Below are 22,752 nucleotides of genomic sequence, written 5' to 3' on the forward strand. Positions count from 1 at the left end.
CACACATCTTGGCATTTCCTGCAGAGTGGCCAATAATGTTTGCTTCTGATTGTGTTACAGGGTTAGTGGTGGCAAACTCAGCTAGAAAAAAATCCTCATATTTGACATGTAACAGAGCCAAGCCAAGAGTGCCAAGACAACGAAACTGTTTTTTCTTCTTGTTTTCTTTATTGGCTCAAACACTTGCCCAGAGCACGTTGATGTTCCCACTTCCCAGTATGGCATATTGCGCGCATGTGTTCTTTGACTGGGGTAATTCACAGCCAGATGCTATGAGACCACAGACAACGTGTTACTGAATGGCTAGAGCCTCTCAGCACAACAGATCACTGTTCTCAAACTGTGAGTACCCCTCGTTTCTCACACACACACAAACCACAGATTCACAATAACCTCACTGTCTTTTCAGCTGTCGTTTGACCTTTTAGTTTTCATAGAAAATTGTTAGGATAGAGAACGGTGTTCAACACAGACACTTAGAATATTTGTTTTACAATAATATGTGTTTCTTAAAGTAAAATTAGTTGTTGATGATAACTGTCTATTCCCTTTTGCTCAAACATGAATTATTCATCTATTTTGTCCACTTTTGTTAATTGTATTTTGTTACCGAAAACCATGCAATTGACAATAAAAAAAAAATCTGGATATCACGATCGCATGTGCTTACATTATAAGTTATATTGGCCTATAGTTGTTTTGCTCTATCAATAAATATCCTATCTGGATACAATTATTTGGTCTAATGTATCTGAATAAATATAGTCCACAATCCAATGAATAAATTAGCAAGATACAATTCTCACGAGAGGTTAATTGACTAGTAAGGCAAAAAGTTAATTTCAATAACATCTTTATTTGCTACACATACCGGGACATTATTTTGAAATTTGCAGCCGGAAGCTTGAGTTCTTTCTAACTTTAGCTTGATGTTGGTAAATCCTCTTTCTTGAGCGCAACTGGAAATACCGATGCTGCGTTCCTGCTGATACAAATATTCGGAGGCCATTTGACCCAAACAGGTACTCTGCTGTAGAAAATATTTAATGTAGAAATAGAGTTCGTATGCATGGCATTTTATTTCCACGTGACATGTTATCCACGCAGGCTGTGTTTACTGGCACTGAGTGAGCTCAATGGGAATCTTTGTCACTAGAGAAATACATGTGGCTATTTGTTTTTCAAATCAGTATTTGCATGCTGACGCTCCTTCAACATTAATGGCTGTTGACTGTGTCAACAATGAAAGTGATTTTTAATAGAGCTCCATTGAGCACGACTGTGCTTGAAGCATTCAATAATAAGGGTTCACTTAGACTTTAATAGGTGATAAATGTTGCTGGGCATCAATGATTAGATCAAACTTTAATACGGGTCCCATATGATCATGCTCTTATTGAAATTGCACTGAGGTGATTGTGAATGATATTATTACTCTTTTAAATGGCTGTACAGGAGTGTGTTTGTTTACAAGTCTGTGTATCTAAGAGATAGAGAGTTGGGCTTCATTCCCACTTATGACCAGGCCACCTAGAATAACATTGGCATACATGTGAGGGACTCCAATCATCATTGCTAATATTGTGTGCAGCAGAAAACAAATCAAAAGGGTTCCTGAGCAGGAGCAGCCATGTTTTCTCTTTTCAGTCAGTGAGAGAGTGCAGAGTTGCTGGCCTGTTGTTTCATCCAGTGATTTGATCATTTGTTTGGAACCAGTGCTGGAATGATTGTTGCTCATGCCAGCTGGGCTCAGGTTCTCATATGGGAGCAAAGCCAGAGGGACAGCATGAGCATGCCTCTGCGAGAGCAGGGTGCACACTGATGAACGGCTGATGCTCTACATCATGGGTGTGTAACGACAGTGTGACTAAATTATGTACACTGTAACATTAACATTTTAAAGATCAGAAAACACACAGCAAAGATGTTCTGTCTTTTTGAGCTATACCAAACAAACCAAATCTTAATTCCTAAATGTCTACATTTACCAACAGTGACAGGTTGACTTCATGAATAAGTTATGAAAACATATAAACAATGACAAAAACATTTACCCAAGTTAGCATATTGTCAGTAAGCATGAAGCTTCATTTGCTTTATGAAATTATTTTGAACCTCACTCAGGTTTTTTAAATTTTAGATATACATTTTTCAGACACAGGAAAAAAAAAGGTTCATCATGTTATATGTACAAGTTGGCTTAATTTATTTTGTCCATTTTTATTCAAGGGAGAGACCCATGTAGACGTCTTTGACATACAAGTCTTCATACTATTAAAAAACATCTGTTATAGTCAACATAACTGACCCATCTAGCGCCAAAGTTTGACTCTGATGAAACAATAACACAATGTTTTTATTCAGAACAGTCAGCTTTTGTTGAACAACTGGACATGACTAACATCTGTTGGGTCTTGTCCATCTTGACACCATTTTGAAAATAACAGCTGAGTGGGAGCGTGCTCAGATGATGACAGAGAGGGTTTCTAAAAATAGCCATGGTCAATCACAGCTTGCTCAGCTCTTGCCACAAATGGTTGTGGAAGCTTAGAGGATCTTTTTATTTTATTTAGAAAACTCCCTCTTAAGTTAAAACCCCACTTTGAAGACTGTAAAGCCTTATTATCATTTAAGAGTCCAGATGAACACTTGTTTTAACCCTTGTATAAGTGCATTAATTAAAAATAAAATGTATATGAACAACATGGAGTCTGATGGAATTTAATTAGTAAAAAAAATCAGCTTGGAGCTGAAGGACAGCTTCAGCCAGGCAGATTGTTGCAGTGTTGGAATGTCAACAGAAGGGTTTAACCTAAATCTCTGTAGCAACGCATCTCCAATCATACACCATACTCCAAGTAGGATGACCTTTAAATACAGAGTTGTCCTGGTGCCATAATTCCCCCTTTATAAATTTGCTTTTGGTTGCTGGATGGCATCAGTCAGAGAGAGCAGGCATTGTGATATATGTCTGTTCCTCTGGCCAGGTGTCCTTCAGCAAACCATTGTGCCTCCTCTGCGTCTGTGGAGTCTCCTCTAACCTAGACCCCAGAGATTAAAATAGATTAAACACGGATTAGGTTATAAAATAAGAGGAGGTAGGGATTTATTCATGAGTGCATGGCTAAACAATTGTGCCACTTTCTTTATGTCAATAAAAACTGCTGAGGCATCCACTGTGCAGAGTTGCTCGGGACAAAGTGCACAGGGTCCCAAACAAATTCTGCCATTTTTCTCCCCCAAAATGGAATATGCTCATTTATGTGTGTTTGTGTTTCAATGTGCCCTTTGTGCTTGTGTTTAGTGTGTGCTGCTGTGTGTACCAGGCCCTGCTATGGTGAGGTGTGTTAGCGATGACGGATGTGGAGGCGACCTATGAGGACTTCATCGCCTCTCGAAGGTCCGGCCGCAGGAATGCCATCCATGAAATACCAGACGCCCCTGGGGCACAGGGACCCGCTGACCTGTCACAGAGTCTGGCACAGCTTAACATCAACAAGTCAGGTGAGAGACACCACATTCAAACAACATAGACTCATGGTAAAAACTGTGCTTGTATTGACAATTTGGAGTTTATAAAGGTGCTTAGAAGGAAAGTATGACTAAAGCGTTGAAGGATTGTAGAGTGTCTTTTTTATATTCTACCACCAGAGGGTGCCAAAGCCCAAAAGTTTGTCTGCATAATAATGGCTTTAAAATGAATACTTATTCAAGAAGCTGTGTAGTGTGAATATAAAATAACAGATCTCCTGCTCCAGGAGAAAAATACATTGTCAATTTTATAATACCTTTATTTTACTAATCAGAATTAGTTTGTGATCTTGGGTTTTATAAATACATAGTGTAAATAATCTTCCTGTTTCTAACGGCATCCTGCATGTCAGGGATTCAATACATATAAAATCCTCAATTTACAAATATGCGCTCCTTTGGTCTACTCTTCATAAGATGAGCTGTCATGAGTTGACTTTTCTGTGGGTCTACCTTGGTGACTTCTGTTCCTGCTTTATTCATGTTTGACTTACTCGCTGATTCAATCAACCTGTTTCGCCTCACTGCCTCTGTGTTAGTTACTTATGCATGAAGCTGACTGACTCTGTCTCCCTCTGTCCGCCAGGAGATGAAGGAGGAGACACAGAGAAGAGCCAGGACACTCCAGCTAAAGAAGAGGAGACGCAAGCTGAGGGCAGCTAGGCGGCATCGGCCTGCTGACAAGTGTGGACTCCAACTACAGCTTCTTCTATCTGAGCCCTAAATGCTAGGCCTCTAGTTGGCCGGTTGCACTTAAAGACTATGAAGAGACACAGAAGAATCCTCCACTGCCACACTCTTGCTATAAAGTAGTCATCTCTCACTTTAAGGCAAACGTGCTACAGTTCTCGCTTTGCACCTGGATGTGTAGAAAATGTTAAAAAGCCTACTTTCCTTGCTGCCTTTCCTTCGTAGCTGCTGATATGAGATTGGATGTTATGCATGATGCAGTCTGACATCAAGAACCACAACCAGCTGTTTGACTGTCATTGGTCCTAATAAGAGGAAAGGAGAGGAGGAAAACGGGCCATTAAAGGCTTTAGGGAAAGGTTTAAGTGAATTCAACTTTGTACTTTCCCTTATTCCTAAATCAATCACCCCCATGTGGCTGGGGAAAAACATGGTGTGATTGGACATCTTTTCTTCGTCTGCACTTTTTGCACCATCGCCTGCAAACACACATTACTCCATCTATCAGTACACACTGTGGCTATATCTGGTCTCACTCAATGTTTTTTTTGTGTGTATATTTGTATATTCTTGATCTCAAAACTGCACTACGTGTCTTTTTTTAAAGATAAACAAAACCCCTTAGGGAGAGTGGTATTGTTTTTTTGGTTTTTTTTTGTATATCTTTGTCGGGCGAAAGAAATATGAGTGAATAATGTTGCAGTCTAACATTTAAATACCTCATGGGAGTCAGGTCAAATCTGGCCCAAACAACAGATGGAATTCACCTCAGCTGAGTTCAAGCAAATGTTCACTTGCTTGTTTAGTTTCCAATTCCTCTAAAGGCAGCATGTATGTATTATATACTGTATACTAGATAATGCACACTTTCCTCCCTATACGCAGCATTTTAAATTCATTTTAATATTAGAGCAAGTCATCGATGAACTGTAAAGATTCAAAATACTGTAAGGGGTTATTCTAGGTCTTAACATGTACAATACATGGATTTTCCCCCCTGATGTTAAGTATTTAAGAAGAAAATGAAAACCTATAATTGATCTAACTCTGATTTACAGTTTGGAAACATTTAAACTTTGTATGTGGAGATCACAAAATCCCTCTGAGGTGGACTTTGATGTCAGATGCTCAGATGGCTGCTGATACTTTTTAGAGTAAGAATAAAAAAAAATAAGTTTCCAGCCGTTCCAAACATCTTGTGTAAAACTAAATCAGGTTTGATACTTAGTAAATCAAATAGTATGATCTCATTCATTCACTGCAGCAGGTCGGGGGAGAAGTCTTCAGACGTTGGTGTGGGATTGAGACGGATGCAGAAGTTGTCTTCATAGGTAGAAATATTTTATAGTCTACTTACAGGAAGTCCATGTGGCAGCAGTTCCTGAGTATCTTTGCATACACTGCCTTTAAGCCAATCCCACTGTGTGTGTGTGTGAGGATGTTTCTGTATCAAATGTATTTATTAAAACACTGACAGTACTTATTGCACTACCACATTGTTTTATACTGTGTTATAGTTTATTATGGTAATGAAAGTGTATTTCACTGTGACGGGATGTCTGTTAGAATGGCTTTTGATGGGTGGACAAAATACTTATAAATGCTGCATTCACTCTTCTCAATCACTCAACATCATAAATAATTGCCCCTCTAAATACTTTCAGTTTGTTTTGAGACACTGCCTCCTCTTGTACCAATCTATCTAGACTCACCTTTGAACCGTTAAAAGACTTATTATTTGGGTAAGATACCAGTTACATTTGATTTAAATGAAACACTTTAATTCGATATAGTGTGATTTAATGGAAGGCACTGTTTCACTGTATGTGAACTATGATCCCATCACCTTTTTTCCCCCTCCCTCACATTGTTTTATCTACATATATAACACTGCGTTATCGTTGAATTCACTGTGATTGACCTTTTTATTTGTTGACTATTGTAGTTTTGATGTGCAATTAAATCCCAACTGTGAAAAGTTCGTTTTTTTTGCTGTTGACCCGATTAAAAAAGGCCGTTGTCTCCCTCTAGTGGTCAACATCAGATTTGCTGTATAGGTGCATCAAATCCTAACCCTTTTAAAAAAGAAATACCCAAGCAGGAAACGAATGCCTTTACACTGTAGATGAATGTGACGTAATCTGTCATTGGTGGGTGAATATAGGTGTAGTGGCTATTTGTCCAAAAAATAACAAAAAAAATTTAAATAAATTAATATAAAAAATAATCAAATGACCACTGATGCACCATGGGGATGTAATGTACGCAGGCAAAAGAAATCCAATGTCCATGCAAGAGCTGCGGTATTTTGCTGGTTTATTTGAGGAAAACAAACAAAAGAACAAAGAAAATCGTGGCTCCCGCTGCCTCTCTTGACCTGGTTAAAAACAATAGGCCCACCCAGGTGCATGCCGGTCCTCCACCTGCCTCTTACTTAAATAATCTCCGGTGCCCACAGTATTACCCAAATACCTAACAAAAATACTAATACAAAACTAAATTTACTAAACAAATAACTGAGAAAGTAAGAAAACGTTACCCAAAATCTTTTCTAAATAAAGAAAACGTGTAGAATAATTAAATAGACAACACCACCCAAATATTAGTAAACTAAATACAAAAACTAATTCTAACCCCAATTAAATAGCTCCAACAATAGGATTCTGTGATGCAACGAATGCTGTATCATTAAAGGCCCCTTTAAGCAGCTACTGTGGTTACGATGATCCTCCAAACTTTGCTCTTAGAAGACCGTGTTGCAGGTATGTTGGCTTATACTGATGCTATTTCTTGTACCAGCTGATTTAATTCTGCTGAAGATGCCAAACAGTCCAGTTTCTGTTCATTCTTTAATTCTGCCTCGCTCCCTTTCTTCAGCCAGAGCATTTCTCCATCCATCAATTAAATGTAATCACACTCTCTCTCCTGTCCAAGTCACCTGGGTGTCCTGTTCACCTGCTGACTGAAGCCCCTTTTTGACCGAAGGAACTTTCCTTTGGAACTAGGGACCTTCCTCAAAAGGTCCCAAGTTCTGTCAGATAGTTCCTCTGGTTTGAGGAACTCTTTGCATTTCATCTGCAGGAACCAGGGTCTAAATCTAATTCTGGGATTAAAGATCTAACCCTCAACAACACCCTGTCCGGGGGGTATACTTTCCAAAGGTCCAGACCCCTTGGGGGGCTAGGGTTTATTTATAATCACAGTGTGGCTGTAACAATTAAAGGTACAAAACACGCTATAACAGACTCAGCAAGAACAAAGAAAAAGAAATAGAAAAAAACAAAAGCAAAAGAAGAACAGTAAGAGGTCTAATCTGGAATCAAAACCTGTATAGTTTATATGTTGAGCTTTTTACATTTCAATGTATTTAAGTGCTTTTTTAAAAGAAATTTTATTTTGAAATGATTCCCATAAAAACCTTGCATCTGCACAACTAAACAACATATGTTCTAAAGTTTCAATTTCATAAATCACCAAAAATACAGAAAGAAACTCATAACAGGGGTTAACATCATTTATCATCTTAGAGGGTGTTTCTTTGGCTTCAGGTGAAATGGTGGGAGTGAAGTATCCAGTTCTAATTCTTCCAACATTTTCATTAGAATAATCTTTTGAAAGATGTTTTCCTTCTTAATGAAACAGGAAAGAGTTCAGGAGTGAGAACGCCTCTTATAGTTGTGTTTTATAAATTTCTTCTCCATAAAATTGTAATCATCTATATCTATATGTGGTGAATTCATGCATGCCCAATATGTATGCTTTCATCCTGCCTCAACACTGCTGTTGAATGTGCTTTGAGATAGTCTGAAAATCTCTGCAGTGACTATTAAAACCTGTCTTCTTGCATTAAGGTTGAGTATTTTGGGTCTTTTGAATCCGCTTTTCCACCAGGAATCATCTCCTTCCCATTGTTAATCAACAAGTCTATCTGCAATGCAATACAGCCTGATCTGCATTATCTTCCTGAGACTACAGGCAGCGGTGAGTAAAGAGTCTTTGGGCCTTTGCTAGAAGACGGGGGTTTATGACACCTCAAGGCAACCTTGTTTTCACAAGAGAAGTGTCACTTTGGCACACATTTTACTTTGAAACACAGCTAACTTGTTTTCATCAGACAAAAAACAACCTTTTTGTGGATTGAATTTCTCTGTCTCTTCAAGCTCTGGTGCAGACTTAATTAAATTTAAACCTATTTTAGATGATTATCTGTAAAGCTAGGTGATTAATCAACATAGTCTGATGGTTAAATGAAACAAAAAAAGATGGTGTCTAACTCTATGTTCGAACTCCAGAATTTGTAGAATGAATTAGCGATTTTCTAATTGAATTGAGTCTGACAACCTTCATACTTTCTAGATTATTTTTTTTTTAAATGAAAAGTTACAAGCACAAGTAAAATAACAGTCATAGCAGCGCAATACAATAATGTTGACAACATAACAGAGATACAGATATATTTATAAATATACAAGCATAAGCAAAGTTTTGATCCAAAGGAAACCAATGAATCTGCCAGTTTCTTCAAAAGCTTTCATAGAGACATTAGTTTTTCATACAGTCGGTATAAGCTCAAAGAGGAAAGGTAGTTTACGTTTTGCAAAGCCGTTTCAACATAACTAACTGATTTCATTGTGGGATAAAAAGCCCATGCAAATCCTTGTGGAGCCAGGTGCTCACGTACGCTCGAGCCACTTCTTTGAATGTTTTGCCGTCAAGCAGGAGGATGAAACTGGACTGGCCTGGGTTGCTGTTGATAACTGATGTTAAGACCACACCTGTAAAAGAAAAGAGAGAAGGTCTTTGTTAGATTAAAATATCTAAGGAATCACATCAGACCTGTGTGTGTGCTGTTATTGTATACACACACACAACAAAGTGTCCTCACCATCATCTTCAGACTCTCCGTTTGGTCTGGGGATGAACACAGGCTCTGACGGCCAGCAGTTGTCCTCGCTCCATTTAAGCTTTTCCTTGGTTTCTGTGTCCAACTTCCCAATCTACAGTTAGGAATTCATAAAGGAGAAAAAAAAAAAGATAAATCACTTTATCTCAGTCCTTATAAATCACTCATGATAGCAATTAAAATAAGCACTCATCACTCTTGAAAACACCTTCACAGAAGCTGGGATAATCAGCATAACGGTTTGATTGAAAAATACAAAAATGTAATTACATAAAAGACACTGATTATTATTCAACTTTGTCTTTCTGTTTTGACGTTGAGTATCATAAGTAGCCAATGAAAACATTGTTTTTCTTCAACGATGCTTTAGCAACTAGCCTGAAGGTCAAGTATATTAACTGCATAAGCTGCACTTTGTTCTGCCTTCAAGCCATAAAACTTGGGGAAGAGCTATAAAGCTGTAAAATAGACCATCTAAGCACTGTTAGCTCTCCACATTTATGAACTGGCACCAGCTCTTTTCTCAGTACAAATCAGGCTGACATTAATCAGGTCAGGCTCACTGACTCCTTGGAAAACTTTCTTTTTTTCAACTTCCTAATAAATCCTGATATTGTTATTGTTTCATTAGTGGATTCAATTTCTCTGAATACTCAGTGAATGAAAAAAAGTAAATAATTTTAGTTCGGACTGTATGAGTGAATGTTGAGTAAAATCATCTTTCTTTAATTACATCATCAAATGACTGCAGTTGTGACTTTACAGAACTTTTGTGAACATCTCAATCATTTGTGTTCATTATTATAGTATAATGTGTAAATCTATCAGTCTTGCTCCTTTGAGAAAAATATTTTGTATGTAAGTATGTATGAAACATGAACTATTCTTGCACTTTTGGGAGGTTCACAGAATGATGATTGTCAACTCAAGCTTTAGTAATTTTAAACCAATTCTAAAAGGCTTTTTAAAAATCTTTTCCCAGAACTGAACCAAATGATTGGGACCCCATCATCCTTCAAGGAAGTTCTGCAATTACTTTTTTTCACCATTACACATGCTTTGTTTTATTTCCTTTTCTTTGTCCTGCAGTTAATTCACATGGGTTTTTATGCACGTAATACTCATATCCACAAACCATTCCAATTCAAAGAGAACAGGAAGCTTTCTTTTGTTGTTGGTATTAAGCTTCAAGTGGGAATAAATGAAAATGATCCAAAGTGGATGTTTCCTTTGGTACCTTCCTCTTTGCAGGATTCTTTATTTTCTACAGTGGGTATGCAGGGACACACAGCAAGACGCTTTGAAGCCTCACTGACTTTAGAGTTTCTCTTCATTGTTTCAGATACCTTGACGTACAAGTACACCCGATGGAGAGGGCATTGGGTTCAACAGCCAGCCTTTGGTGTTTTTTGCTCTGTATATCTCAGCTCTGTAAATGGCTTCCTCCCTCTGATAAAACAATGTTGCCAGGGAACATGTATTTCTCAACAGCCTTGAATTTAATATCTCTGCTCTTTAAGAGTCTGCAAATCTCTCTTGGCAAATAACACTTATGGGACTGCAAGTAGTCACAAAGACGGATGTTCCCACCGAAACTTCTTTCACTAAAATCTGAAACAACAAGGACTGTTACCTCTTTTGACAAAGCAGACTCCTCCACAGAGTTCCCGTAGACGAATCGGTGCTTCTTGCCATTGAAGTCATAATTCAGTCGTGGTAATTCAAAACCTGATTGGAAAAAAAAAAAAAAATCACTTCCATCTCAAAATAAAATACTTAAATGTAAAATGAAAGCCTCCTTGAACAATATATAATTGTTGTTTTTTTTCTAAGTGTAATGGATTATACCTTCACAGAGCACCTCTGACTGGCACATCAGCTTGCCTTCTTTTTCCTTCACAGCACTGGCTGTTGTGTATTTGAGTTTCACCAGGTCCTCTCCAACGGCAATGCCCTGCAAAACCGCAGCCAAAAAGCAAACCATGTGAGTTAAAGGTCACATTTTGACAGAGTTTTAAGCATGAATGAATTTTAAATTTTCCAAAATAAGCTACCTTGTCTGAGCGGATGGGAAGTACAAATCTCCTGTATTTTGGTTTGGAGTAGGAGTCATCCTGGAACTGTAAGTTTTCCTTCAGCTTGCTCAGGTAGAACATGTCATAAAGGCTGTTATCCTTGTAAGCGATCACATCAAACACCACATGACCGTCCTCCTCAAAAGCGTTCACATGATGGTAGACGACTATTGATCCAGTGTAGTACTTTGTCTCGACCTCTTTGCCCGTCTTTCTGTCTATCAGGTGGATCAGGGTCTGTAAAGAATATTCAGAAAGAAAGTACTCAGTAAAAAAAAAATAATAATAATAAATCAATCTAGAGGAGAACAAAGCACAGACAGCAGAGACACCTTACATTTTCCTCAGGGCAGAATTTCAAGCAGCTGGCCCAGTTGACTCCTCTCATGTATGCAGTGGCCATCTTGAGGATGTCCAGCTTCAGAGGTTGCTCGATGAAGATGAAGTAGTTTTCAGTCATACCGAAGCTGTGGTAGTAGCTGGGTTGGAGCAGAGAGCGACAGGGAACGTTGCAGATGACCTCCACATTTTTTAGAGCAGGAACTTTCTTGTTTGTCTCTAAGGGAATGAAAAGAAATGGTTAAAAAAAGCACTATTTTCATCTGTTTGTATATGAAAACTTAAGTTCAGTTAATTCATGATAAAGTGTAGTTAAAGTGCAGTAGTGATAGGGAGTTCCTAGACCCTTTAAGAAAAGGTTGGACACTCAGCATCTGAAAGGTGTGCGTGTGTAAAATAACATTGTCAAACTGATTATATTAAATTACATTTTGCAGAATTTAAAGTGTTGGGTTTGAAGCTACAGGGGGATATGATACGGTATGGCCCTGACTCTCATTTTGGCCCTTTAAAAACCAAGGAGCCAAAGGTCACGGTCTGATTCACTCCTCAGCTGTCTTGATAATGTTGAACTTCATCATAAACAAAGCTGAGATATGTAAGCCCATAATGTTAGCACATCACGTTCACTGGCCCACGTGTGTCATTCAACAGTTGCATTACACATGTTATATGGTAATCTTTTGATAACTACCGCTGATAGAAGAGGGCAACCATGGGTCAGGAAAAATACGTTTTAGAAAGCTTACCTGTTCCAGAAACAGCAGGGACTTTGAACAGTATGTATTTAGTCTTCCCCTTCTCTGCTACTGAAGTTCCCATGTTGTAAGCGTTGCCCTCTTTGTCATAGTGAGGATGGGATGAAGCCAGGTTTACTGGCAGGTACTTCAAGTAGTCCACCTGCGAAATACATCAAATGAAGGAGTTGAAATAGACTAGTGCTGTGTTTAATGAAGACCGTGGTTGAGTGACAGGGTCCTAGACAATGTTACCTTCTCCTGAGTTTCCAGGGTCACAGGATCAATCTTGCGGATGTAGTTGGTTTCAGAGGTAGCATAAATGTCATTTCCATATTTCATGAAATTGCTTGCACCATTGTCAGTGAAGTCGGGCACTGTGTGGTTGAGGAAGGTAATGGCCCTGAAAAGAACAAGATAGTTTAAGAAGAAAATATATACAGCTCTCGCTAAAGAACAGACAATCCATCTTATCCGCGTCTCCCCAGCCATTTTTTCAACCAAACTCGTTATTTTTCTCTCTGCGTAAAGCAATAATACCGCAAATTTAACCACCGGCTCCATTATTTACACGAGGTGACCTGAGGTGCTACGCTCCTCCACCGGGCACTATGATCTTAATACAACCCCTTAAGAACCCCATATGTGATGTGCCATTATTGTCATTTCTTGTGGTGTGTGTGCATGCTTGAGATTAGAGAAGTGTCAAGGATTGATAACGAACTGGACCCAAGCGCAGATGCTTTACAAAAACTATTTATTTTAACGAAAAGACAAGATGCAAAACAAAAACTTACAAGAACAAAATCCAAAAACGGAAAACAAGGAAACACTAGAAACTCTGACATAGACAGACAACTACAATACTGACAAACAACAATGAACTGACACAGAAGGGAAGAAACACAGAGACTAAATAGACACAGGGGTAATCAAACACAGGTGAGACTAACGACACAGGTGAAGACAATGAGGGCAATCACGCAGAGGAAGGAATGAACACAAGACAAGAAACACTGAGGAAACTTACATCTGTAGGATTGTAACAGAACTACACAGAAACTACAACCAAGTCTATACAGAACCAAAAAAACTTGGTCTAAATTCAATTAAGAGTATGCTTACTTGAAAACAAAGTTCTTGCTTGGATCTGGATATGCCATTGTCCCCATTTCAGAGACAACAATCCTGTTTGCAGCCATGTTGGCTTTGTAGGTGTCACTTCTGAGAAATCTGCTCCTGTGGGTCATTTCACCTGTAAAACAAAAATGTTTTTTTTTTCTACATTTACATTCAGCATGATGATCTCCAGTAATAATGGAAACAACTGTATTTTTAAATTGCACAACAAATGCTTTAAAATGAGAATAGCGAAACCCACCATCTTTAAAGGCGAAGCTGTGCATGATGGCCATCCCGTCAAAGAAGTGGTCGTAGCTGGTGTCCCCCAAAGAGAAGATGCCGGGGCCATTGCGCAGCAATGTGCCTTGCAGCCAGCTGGGAATAGTCCCTAAACAAAGAAAAGCACAGAGAAGCACACACTTTGAGTATTTAAATCAGGTAATTCCATTGCCATTTAACTGTGTAAAAACAGACGCTACCTTTAACTTCAGCCTTCAGAGGCTCCGGACTCTCCTCAGCGTTCGTACAGAAGTGCGTTGCCATGTTTGCAGACAGTGGGCCAGTGAAGAACACGCGGAGGTGTCTGAATAAATACTGCACTGCTAACCACTCCCTTTCATGTTTGCATGTCTTTCTTGGAAAGGTTGGCAACGAACTATCAACTTATCTTTCTGGACCGTCCTCTAAGGTGATTGTACAGACATGCCGTGGCTCATTTCGCAAAACAGGATTCAACTTTGACTCTTATATTCTGAGTCATCCATTTTTTGATAGTTTCTTACTATACGTGTTTCTAGGTTTTTGCTTTTGCTATTTAATTACCCGTTATTAAAAAATCATTAATACATTTTTTTTTAAAAGCATTCCTTGTTTCATAATCGTCTCATTCGATATTTGCCATTTAAAAAAATAAATCTTATTTTAAAATGTTTAGCTGCTGTGTAAGAGCACATATGGCTTCTGTGACGAGGTTGCATAATCTGTAACCAAACTCATTGGCATTCAAGTATCAGAATCGTTTTTATTTGCCAAGTACATACAAGGAATTTGTCTTGTAAGGCCTTATATTTTTGATTTATTTGTATGAGTTTAATACTAGATAATGATTTCTTTATAACCCTTGTCTCTATTTTTTTATACCGTAACAGAGTCTATAAAACAATGGTGTAACATGCCTGCAAGAAATTACAGTGTAAATTTCTTATGACCTTAGACCTTAACCTTATGTATCTGCTGTGGTGACTACAATAATATAATAATATTGCTTTATGGCAATTACATCAGAGGATAGAATGATAACCTACTTGCTGTATATCTGTCTATCACTTGTTTTATTTTCATGGGTAATTATGTTTTCTAGGAAGAGTATGTTATGACTTCCAGGTAAAATAAAACCTGCCAGCTGCAGGACTTGTATCTTTGACTTGTGTGTGTGTGTTTGTGTGCATGAGGTGGTGCGGGGTGGGGGGGTTCTGTTTATTTCTCAGAACTAAGGGCAACCTGTCCTGAGATGACCAGTTTGTATGCAGAATAATCTTGATATATTCCCTTTACTTATCTAAATCCTACTTGATTTTATCTCTCAAAGGTCATTCAAGTGTATGCTAAGCAATAGCAATCACAGTTTAGGATTTTGGGCTTACACCCGGGGGGGGGGGGGGGGGGGCAAAGCCAGTGTAGGCCGACCCCAGGAACTGGCCCTGCTCTCAAAATCAAATCCTACACAGTTGTTCAATTAAGTTTACAGAAATCCTCCTGGCCATTGCCCAAATATTGTATTGCAATGATATAGGAGGCAGACACTACTTTGTCATTTGGATTGTAGCTTTAGCACTTAACTGTTAAACAGCCTCTGCAAAAGATAACTGGCTCACTATGAAATGCTTTACTAAAGTAGTTTTAGTAACCTTCAGGTACAATTATGTACTTATATTCATGGAGGAACAAACACTCCAAAAAGTAAAGTGCATAATATCTTCTTGACCATTTAGTCAACCAGCAGAAATTCACGTCTGCTATCTTCAAGGCTGAGTACCCACTCAGTTGAAGATAGCACTTTCAGAATTTCTGTAAACATTTATCAACTCGTTTCATAACAGGAGCTGCTCACACTTTTGTTTTAAATTTAGATTTTCTGATTTCAGCAACAAAAGGTGTTTTAAGTGTATAACTAAGTGCAATATATTTATTCTATACCTGTCACCTGGAAATTAATTGTATATTGTATACTATATATATATATATATACTATACTGAATATTTGGTTTTAGTATTTGTATATTTGTATATTTCTGATATTAGGCATCTACAGGCTTGCTCCAACAATATTTTGTTGTACTTGTACAATGAAAATAAACATATCTTATCTTATCTTTATCTCTGGCTGCTATGACCCTTCCTGGTCCACAAGGGACTTGTTCTTGATTTGTTACAATATACATCATTTTAAGATTGACTTCAATAAAGAAAAGCATTAGCGGGAAATGAAACACTTTATTTAAGTAGTATTTTGAATAAAGGGCTTATCAACCTCTTACAGAAAACTAATGTATAAAAGTGACAAAATGTGTCATGTACTCTTGCTTTGGTGTTTATGTGTATGTTTGTGGAGGGGCTTGTCAACCTTCAACCAGAAACCAGAGGTTCAAACCCTGCCAGCAGGAAACATATCTGATAATGTTTCTGCACTTTGATCACTGTGTGGAGCAGTATTGCAATTTCCCCTTACTGAATGCATAAACTCTCACAAAACTGACAAAACCAAACACTGAATTAGAGGTGTCCTGATACATTGACTAAACATATCAAAACAGAAGTGAAAAGAACATTTCACAAGATAAAGAGCTAGATTTGTTGATTCATTAAGCTGTGACTTTGATTCTCATACAGCATTTACTGTATGTACTTTATGTATCACTCTTACAGCGACTGTTAATGTCTTGCAAGATTAGTATGAGTTCACCAACCTCTATTCAGTCCATAAATATCCCTAAACACAAAGGTGTCTACACACAATCACTCCAATCATCAAAATTGATTTACAAAAATCCTTTAGGTGTTTTTTAAGTTTTATAGTTTGCTAATACACACACTAATAAAAACGCTTCTCCTACACACAGGTTGAGTTCACTGAGGTCATATCCAACTCAAAGAAATCTGTCTCTCTGTCTCTCTGAAGTGTTTAATGGTAAATGTTTTTATCAGTGTTTGTGATCCTGATAAAAACATTTGTACAATACCTTACTGCTCTAGGGATCAAGTTCCCTTGATTTCAGTGAAAGTCTTTTAAAAGTGATTCAATCTTCTACTGAGTGATTATATACGCTATCTCTTTTATCCTGTCAACTCAAGTTAAATAGTGGTTTTCACTAATAATTGCAAGGACTGATAGAGAAGTTAAGGTGGATTGCCTAAAGTAAAAAAACAAATATTGCTGATTTTACCCTGTGCTCTATCCGAAAAGTGTTTGGGACTGGTATACCTGAAGATGTGGGTCATGCAAAAATTTAAGAAGCTGTGATCCTTTATTTAAGGCAGTGCAGAAACATGAACAGTGTTTTTAAAGCAACTGCTCCATATTTCCTGACAGAGGTATCCACAGACTTCACTGCATTCCTTTTTTTCATAGGTGATGTGTATAAATGACCTATTGAGCTTCCAGACATCTCAAGCGTGACCAGAGATTAAAAAACGTGATGATCTTGCTTTTTAAGACAGAAGCCAACCTGCTGCACGGCTATTATGCATACCAGCATCATTGTGTCTTTCAAGTAACACAGTTTACCAAAAATGAAACTTAATAAAAAAATGTCTATGAAAAAATAATACCTATACAAACTTTACTTAAAGCGCTTACTTCACTTAAAACTTACACTTTCACACATACGGTTATGTGTTACTATCACTCTATAACCTTGACCCACTTGAATTATAAATGTTTCCTTTACTGTTGTCGTGAAATATATTTGTTCTTGCAATGCACTGTATCATTTGTACATAAACACATAAAAGATCTTGAGTGTTGAAATAATCAAAACAGTTTCTGTAGGTTGAAATACCAGATTTTACTCTACTGGTATACTGCAGGTCCCATCTGACAGGATGTGTAAAATAATCCATCGGTGAAAAAAACATATTAAGGAAAAATCACTGCAGGCGAGTTGGATGGGAGGATGAGGTTTCATGTGACTGTCACAAGTGGGTCAAGGTTATAGAGTGATAGTAACACATAACACATCCTCCTGTAAAGACAACTCAGCGGTGAGTTTCTTAAGGTCCTCTGAAATCCTTTGTACAGTCTGTCAAAACAAATGTTGAATGTCTGTGCGATATTGAGGACACTGCATATTAGGCAAGGAAATCAAAAACTACATAAATTAGCTTGTCTATGCAGCTGCTTCACTTCACTTTTATTTTGTGCTTCAAATTTTCAAATCCTGCAAGTGATGGGGCGGGTTGTTGAGTGGGTCCCAAAACGTCTTGTACTTCTTGGATTAGGGAGCCTTTAAAATAAAGGGAGGGGTTATAGTTATAAAGCAAGGGTAAAACTTAATCACTACATGACAAGTAAGGAAACAAGCATAAAAACTACCTATGTCTTGAATGGTCCCACTCTCTTGTCCACTAGTAGGTTGAGCACATGAAGGGTCCATGCTTCCAGAGGTGAGTGAGTGAGTGAACATTTTTATTTTACATTCATTTATCCAGGTTAGTCCCGTCAGAGATCTACGTTTCAAGGGACACCTGCTATTTTAGAACTCCTTTCAAGAATAAATTAAAGTTCAGTACAGCAACTTCATACAACTGGGCTTCAACATGTCAGATGTTCAGCAGTGGACAGCAGGTACAGTGAAAATGTTCATTTTTGCACAATTCAAACAATGGCTCTGTTCTGGTCTAGGTAAGATGAAAAGGGGTTGATCGAAACTGATATTGGTATGAATTAATCTTATAATTCTCTTCAGGAGGATCAACCAGTCAAAATGAGTTGGAAAAGACCATAAGGACTGTATCTGAGCATCAAATAGTGAAAATATCAGCTGTATCGTCAGTCTGGTGAGATAAAATGCCACCACCAATGAAGATTTGTTTATTTTTCAAGAAGTGACTAAATGAAATCAGTACCCTTTTATACGTTATCAAAATAGCTAATGCATTCATAAAAAAAACTGTTTTGTAGTAGCCTAGACTTGCTCATGATGATGTTCATTAGTCTGTAAGTGGGTGAGCGTACAATAAATTGTTTTTTGTTTGACCTTCTAGATGGCAATAAGCGGAGACATAAGCTAAGGAAAAAGATTGCTGCAGAAAAGAAAGCCTTGGAAGATGCCATCAGTAAACATAATGCTGTTGTTGGGCAAGCTGACAAACTGCCTCCGCCTAACGAGCTCTTGGCTGAGGACAACTACTCCTGGCCTTGGGAATGTAAGTATGATAGACATGTCAATTTCTGTCTTTAAATCCTGTCTGCCCACTTTGATTCTAACAACAAATTTAAGTAAAGCAATCAACTGCCCTTTGTCTTTAGGTGTTGCAAAGTGCTTGAGATACACCCTTATTGAATCAGGCAACCCAGGGAGACAAAAAATTCCTTTTTCCTATAGATTATGAAAAGAGGCAACAAGGTTGAATGAACTCATGTTAAGTATCCCCATTAGCCACTACCTAAGTAGCAAATACTGAAATCAGAAATCGAAACAATTAAAACAGCGGTAATGATAACAGCCTCTGTGATACAAGATATTGCTTTAAACTCTTTTTAAAAACAGTATTACTGGTTAGACTGGTGTAAGTGTAAAGCAACTTCTTGAAGCATGACTGGTATTGAAGTCATAACTTGCAGCTAAAGAATAATTGATCAAACAAAATATTTGGCATTGAAATATTTCTAAAAAAGTTAAGCAGAGAAATGATAGTCCTTCCTTTCACCAATGACCAACCTAAAGTAAAGTGCATTTTGGTGATATTAGCTCTTCTGTCACAGTTCAGTGCTAGTCTTGCGGCTCTGTTCTGGACTAAATGTAATTTCCCGACTGTCCTATTGTATTGCAATCACTGCCCCTCTGAAGTACTGGGATAGCAGCATGGGAGAGAAGCCTGGCTGTGTTGCTTAGCCAAAATTTCTATCTCAGAGTACAAATGTTGAAAGACACTGAATACGCTATTCTGATGCACATGCCTTGAGAGAAACGTTAGATTATTGATAACACTTCAATGTGATGAATTGCAGGCCATGGCGATATGGCAAAGAAAAAAAGCGTTAATGAACAAGGTAATGCTGCTGACCAGACTGAAAGAAGAGGAGGTTATTGTGGTTTGTGAAGTCAAGCAGCACTGGGAGTACATGAGGAGCATGACTGAAGAGCTTTCATCCCAGTGTTCTGAAGGCATCACCCAGCAAAGTACAATACATATTTTTGGGAATTTTCTTTTCTTATTTTAAATTCAATTTAATGTCCTATTGTCAGGCAGCACCGAGGGGTTGACGGAGAGAGGACGTGAGGGGCTACTCTGTCTGCTAAAGAGAAGATTATCTGTAGTTCAAGCTCAGCAGGGTGCAGCACGTACAATATACCAAAGTGTTTTGGGACTGCAAACGGTGTCTATGGATGACTCCTCCGCTGATGAACAAGAAAACTTGGAAAATAGCTCCTCCTCTGATGAAGAACTTTGACTTCCCCCAAAAGGAGTCTACTCTCTCTCTCTTTCTCGGTCTCTTGCTCACTGAGTATATCTCCTTCTCCCCTTGGTTGATCGTCTTGAAGATCAACTTGCAAATAAGTGGTTCTATTCTGGTGGGTTGAGTCAAAACTGCACGTGGGTTTCCACAAACTGTCAATTATGCAGAGGTGTCGTTTTGTTTTTTTTCTTGTCTTTTAAAAATAAAATATGTATAGGAATTGTGGACTTGTCTTATGTATCTCAATAAGATTGTAATATAAAGCTTTTATGGACAGTATATAACTGTACAATGAAATTAGAAATGCTTCACCTCAAAGTGGACAAACTTAAAGATATACACAACAAACAACCTGTATTTAGGAGAGATTTAAAAAAAAATTTTTTTAGAGCAGATAATGAACATTACTGACTCCTCTCAACGGAGCAGCGTTTCACCGGGGCTATGCCCCACGTTCTATTGTGCGCAAACACAACTTTATAACATGTAGGGGGGAAGACACAACTTTGAGAAATTAGGTCTTGTTGAGTGGTAGCTTTGCTAAGTTGACTGCCCGGCTACCGGCACCGTTGCCCGGCTTGAGTAGGCTACGGGACTTCCGTCTGCCAGGATTTTGAACTTGTCAGGCCCGGGGCAGAGGGCTCTCCCGTGGGTGAAGTGTCAGTGTTTGATGACAGGGAGAATGTTAAACTGTAGCAAAGAGATGAATAGCGAGTTCAACCCGGACTCCGGGGATGGTGAAAGCACGAAGTGTCAGGCTGGGAAAGCGGATGCAGAGGGATGAGTTGCAGCTGGAGCTCATAGCCCCAAAGCTAGCACTAGCTCCAGGCATCCCGGGGCTACAGCCACAGACCCACACTCGGCTCTCGTCCCCGATGTCAAAATCCCTGTCGGACTCGCTTTAATCTCTGCGTTTCAGTAACATTGAAGTTATCCTGTCTTCAACGATACAACTTCCCTATCTAAACATAACTTTCTGATCCTAGCTGTCTCTCTTACTCTCTCCCGTAAATAAACCGAAATGAACACAGCGCCCCTACAGGCCTGGAGCACTTCCATTTAAGGCTGAACTTGCAGCGTTTCTGTGTTTGCAGTTGTTTTCTGGTTGTGTGTGTTTTGACTTAAGTTTCGTTTCTGTACTTGCAGCGCGTTTGATGCTTATGCAGTTGTTTTGCCTATTTGCAGCGCGTTTGTGTCTTTGCAGTGTGTTTCAGCCTTTGCATTTGTTGTGGTAGTTTGCATTTGCTTTTGAATGTGCAGCGTTTCTATATATGCTGCGCGTTTTTCTATATGTATGTCGTTTCATCAGTTGCTGAGCGTTTGACCCCTACCGGCCACCGTATTCAACCCACACGTCTAATGGTGATTTGTTTTTTTCAGAGTCAACCAGGTGAAGAGATGTCTGCAGAAGAGCCAACAAGGAAAAGAGAGGAAGAAGTACAAGAAAATATCCATTACGGAGAGATAGACTTCTCCAAGATGAGACATGAAGAGTCCTTTAACTCGGTACAGGGCCGAGGACAGCAGCAGGAGACACTGTATACACAAGTCAAAGTGTCCGGGACAGGAAACAGTGGAACACAGACTGCTGGCAGCCCAGACGATCTTTACGCTAAAGTTAGGAAAAAAATATAACCAGATGAAGATGTAAAACTTCTACACTTTTAAACAACTATGATGTTAACTACATGTTTCATAAAAAAAAAAACATCCACAATACTATCTGAAAAAGAGACAGTAAATATGGTGCAGGGCTGAGCGTCTCCAAACGAGGACATCTGCTGGATGGATGGAGCAATGCAGTGAAGTTGTAATGCAGCTAAAGGGAGTGACAGAGAGGCAGTACTGAGACAGCTTTATAACAGTGTAGATGACCTCTGATTCAACAACATTTAAAACATCTTAGGGTCACTTTCAAAGGTTGTTGGTAAACCTATTGCACCTAATGCTATGACTGCACTATTTGGTGTTACTCCATCCACAGTATCACTTTCCTCCTTAGAAGCAGACTTCACAGCCTTTGTTACCCTCGTTTGCCAGACGTCAAAAATGGATAAAACAATGCCTTCATCAAAACTACAAAGAATCAGATGTACTATGAATGGCTTCCCAAAAAGATTGTGTAAGATGTGTATGCTACATGTATGACTGTTATTATTGTCAGTATAAAGATATGTGTGTGTGTGTGTGAGAGTATGTGTGTGTGTGAGAGTATTTGTGTGTGTGTGTGTGTGTGTGTGTATATGCATATTATTTTGGTTTACTTATTGCCTTGTATATCTCATTTGGTTACTACTTCTATTTTTAGCTGTAGTGTTGTTGTATTGATTATTTTAATGTATGGGTTGCTGCTCTATTTTTGTTTGTTTGACTTTGAAAAAGCTAATAAAAAAGGGAAAAAAAAACAAAAAAACCATTTTGATCATTTGATGTATTTCTCATCAGGCCTTGGTGAATGTTATAAAGTTATAAAGTTGCATTATTAGTAATTCTTTCAGTACAAGGCAACTGAGACACACATCTCACTTTTCTATTTTAATAAACACAAATAGTTTGACATGTCAGTGTGTTCAACATGTTTGATGTTATATAGATGAAACTACATCTGTGAGTGTCTGGTAAGCCTATAAGAGAAGTGGTTGGATATAAAAAGATGAAAAAGAGGGGAAGTATAAC

General features: G+C 38.4%; 2 protein-coding genes and 1 long non-coding RNA gene across 4 annotated transcripts; 2 read left to right on the forward strand and 1 right to left on the reverse strand.

Annotated features, from left to right (window-relative positions):
• The first annotated feature begins 905 nt into the window (after nt 1-905).
• Nucleotides 906-4,890, forward strand: pkia (cAMP-dependent protein kinase inhibitor alpha). 2 transcript variants are annotated; one of them, XM_061064751.1, is made up of 3 exons: nt 906-1,022; nt 3,305-3,504; nt 4,118-4,890. In XM_061064751.1, the coding sequence occupies exons 2-3, from the start codon at nt 3,354-3,356 to the stop codon at nt 4,192-4,194; spliced, it is 228 nt and encodes a 75-aa protein (XP_060920734.1). In that variant the 5' UTR covers nt 906-1,022; nt 3,305-3,353; the 3' UTR covers nt 4,195-4,890. The 2 variants fall into 2 exon arrangements, with proteins under 2 accessions (XP_060920734.1, XP_060920735.1); XM_061064752.1 differs by having other exon boundaries at nt 920-1,022; nt 3,327-3,504.
• Nucleotides 4,891-7,840: 2,950 nt separating this feature from the next.
• On the reverse strand, nt 7,841-14,033 carry bco1 (beta-carotene oxygenase 1). The gene is made up of 11 exons (XM_061063932.1): nt 13,877-14,033; nt 13,657-13,785; nt 13,401-13,530; nt 12,531-12,678; nt 12,288-12,438; nt 11,537-11,757; nt 11,179-11,436; nt 10,973-11,078; nt 10,758-10,852; nt 9,107-9,218; nt 7,841-8,996 (listed from the first exon to the last, which is right to left on the reverse strand). The coding sequence occupies exons 1-11, from the start codon at nt 13,938-13,940 to the stop codon at nt 8,848-8,850; spliced, it is 1,563 nt and encodes a 520-aa protein (XP_060919915.1). The 5' UTR covers nt 13,941-14,033; the 3' UTR covers nt 7,841-8,847.
• A 12-nt stretch (nt 14,034-14,045) lies between these two features.
• Nucleotides 14,046-20,096, forward strand: LOC132993940 (uncharacterized). The gene is made up of 4 exons (XR_009676606.1): nt 14,046-14,085; nt 16,517-16,584; nt 19,627-19,798; nt 19,865-20,096. It is a non-coding gene; the product is annotated as an uncharacterized LOC132993940 (long non-coding RNA).
• The last annotated feature ends 2,656 nt before the right edge of the window (nt 20,097-22,752 follow it).

The sequence above is a fragment of the Labrus mixtus genome, chromosome 19 (assembly GCF_963584025.1).
Source record: "Labrus mixtus chromosome 19, fLabMix1.1, whole genome shotgun sequence".
NCBI classification, from domain to species: Eukaryota; Metazoa; Chordata; class Actinopteri; order Labriformes; family Labridae; genus Labrus; species Labrus mixtus.

Bases quoted from the DNA above. Each gene is read 5' to 3' on its own strand.
- pkia (XM_061064751.1), top strand. From the start codon at position 3,354: ATGACGGATGTGGAGGCGACCTATGAGGACTTCATCGCCTCTCGAAGG. The intron at 3,505-4,117 runs GTGAGAGACACC...TCTGTCCGCCAG, and splicing joins GCTTAACATCAACAAGTCAG to GAGATGAAGGAGGAGACACA.
- bco1 (XM_061063932.1), bottom strand. From the start codon at position 13,940: ATGGCAACGCACTTCTGTACGAACGCTGAGGAGAGTCCGGAGCCTCTG. The intron at 12,439-12,530 runs GTAACATTGTCT...TGTATTTCGCAG, and splicing joins CCCTGGAAACTCAGGAGAAG to GTGGACTACTTGAAGTACCT. The intron at 10,853-10,972 runs GTATAATCCATT...TTTTCCAATCAG, and splicing joins GTCAGAGGTGCTCTGTGAAG to GTTTTGAATTACCACGACTG.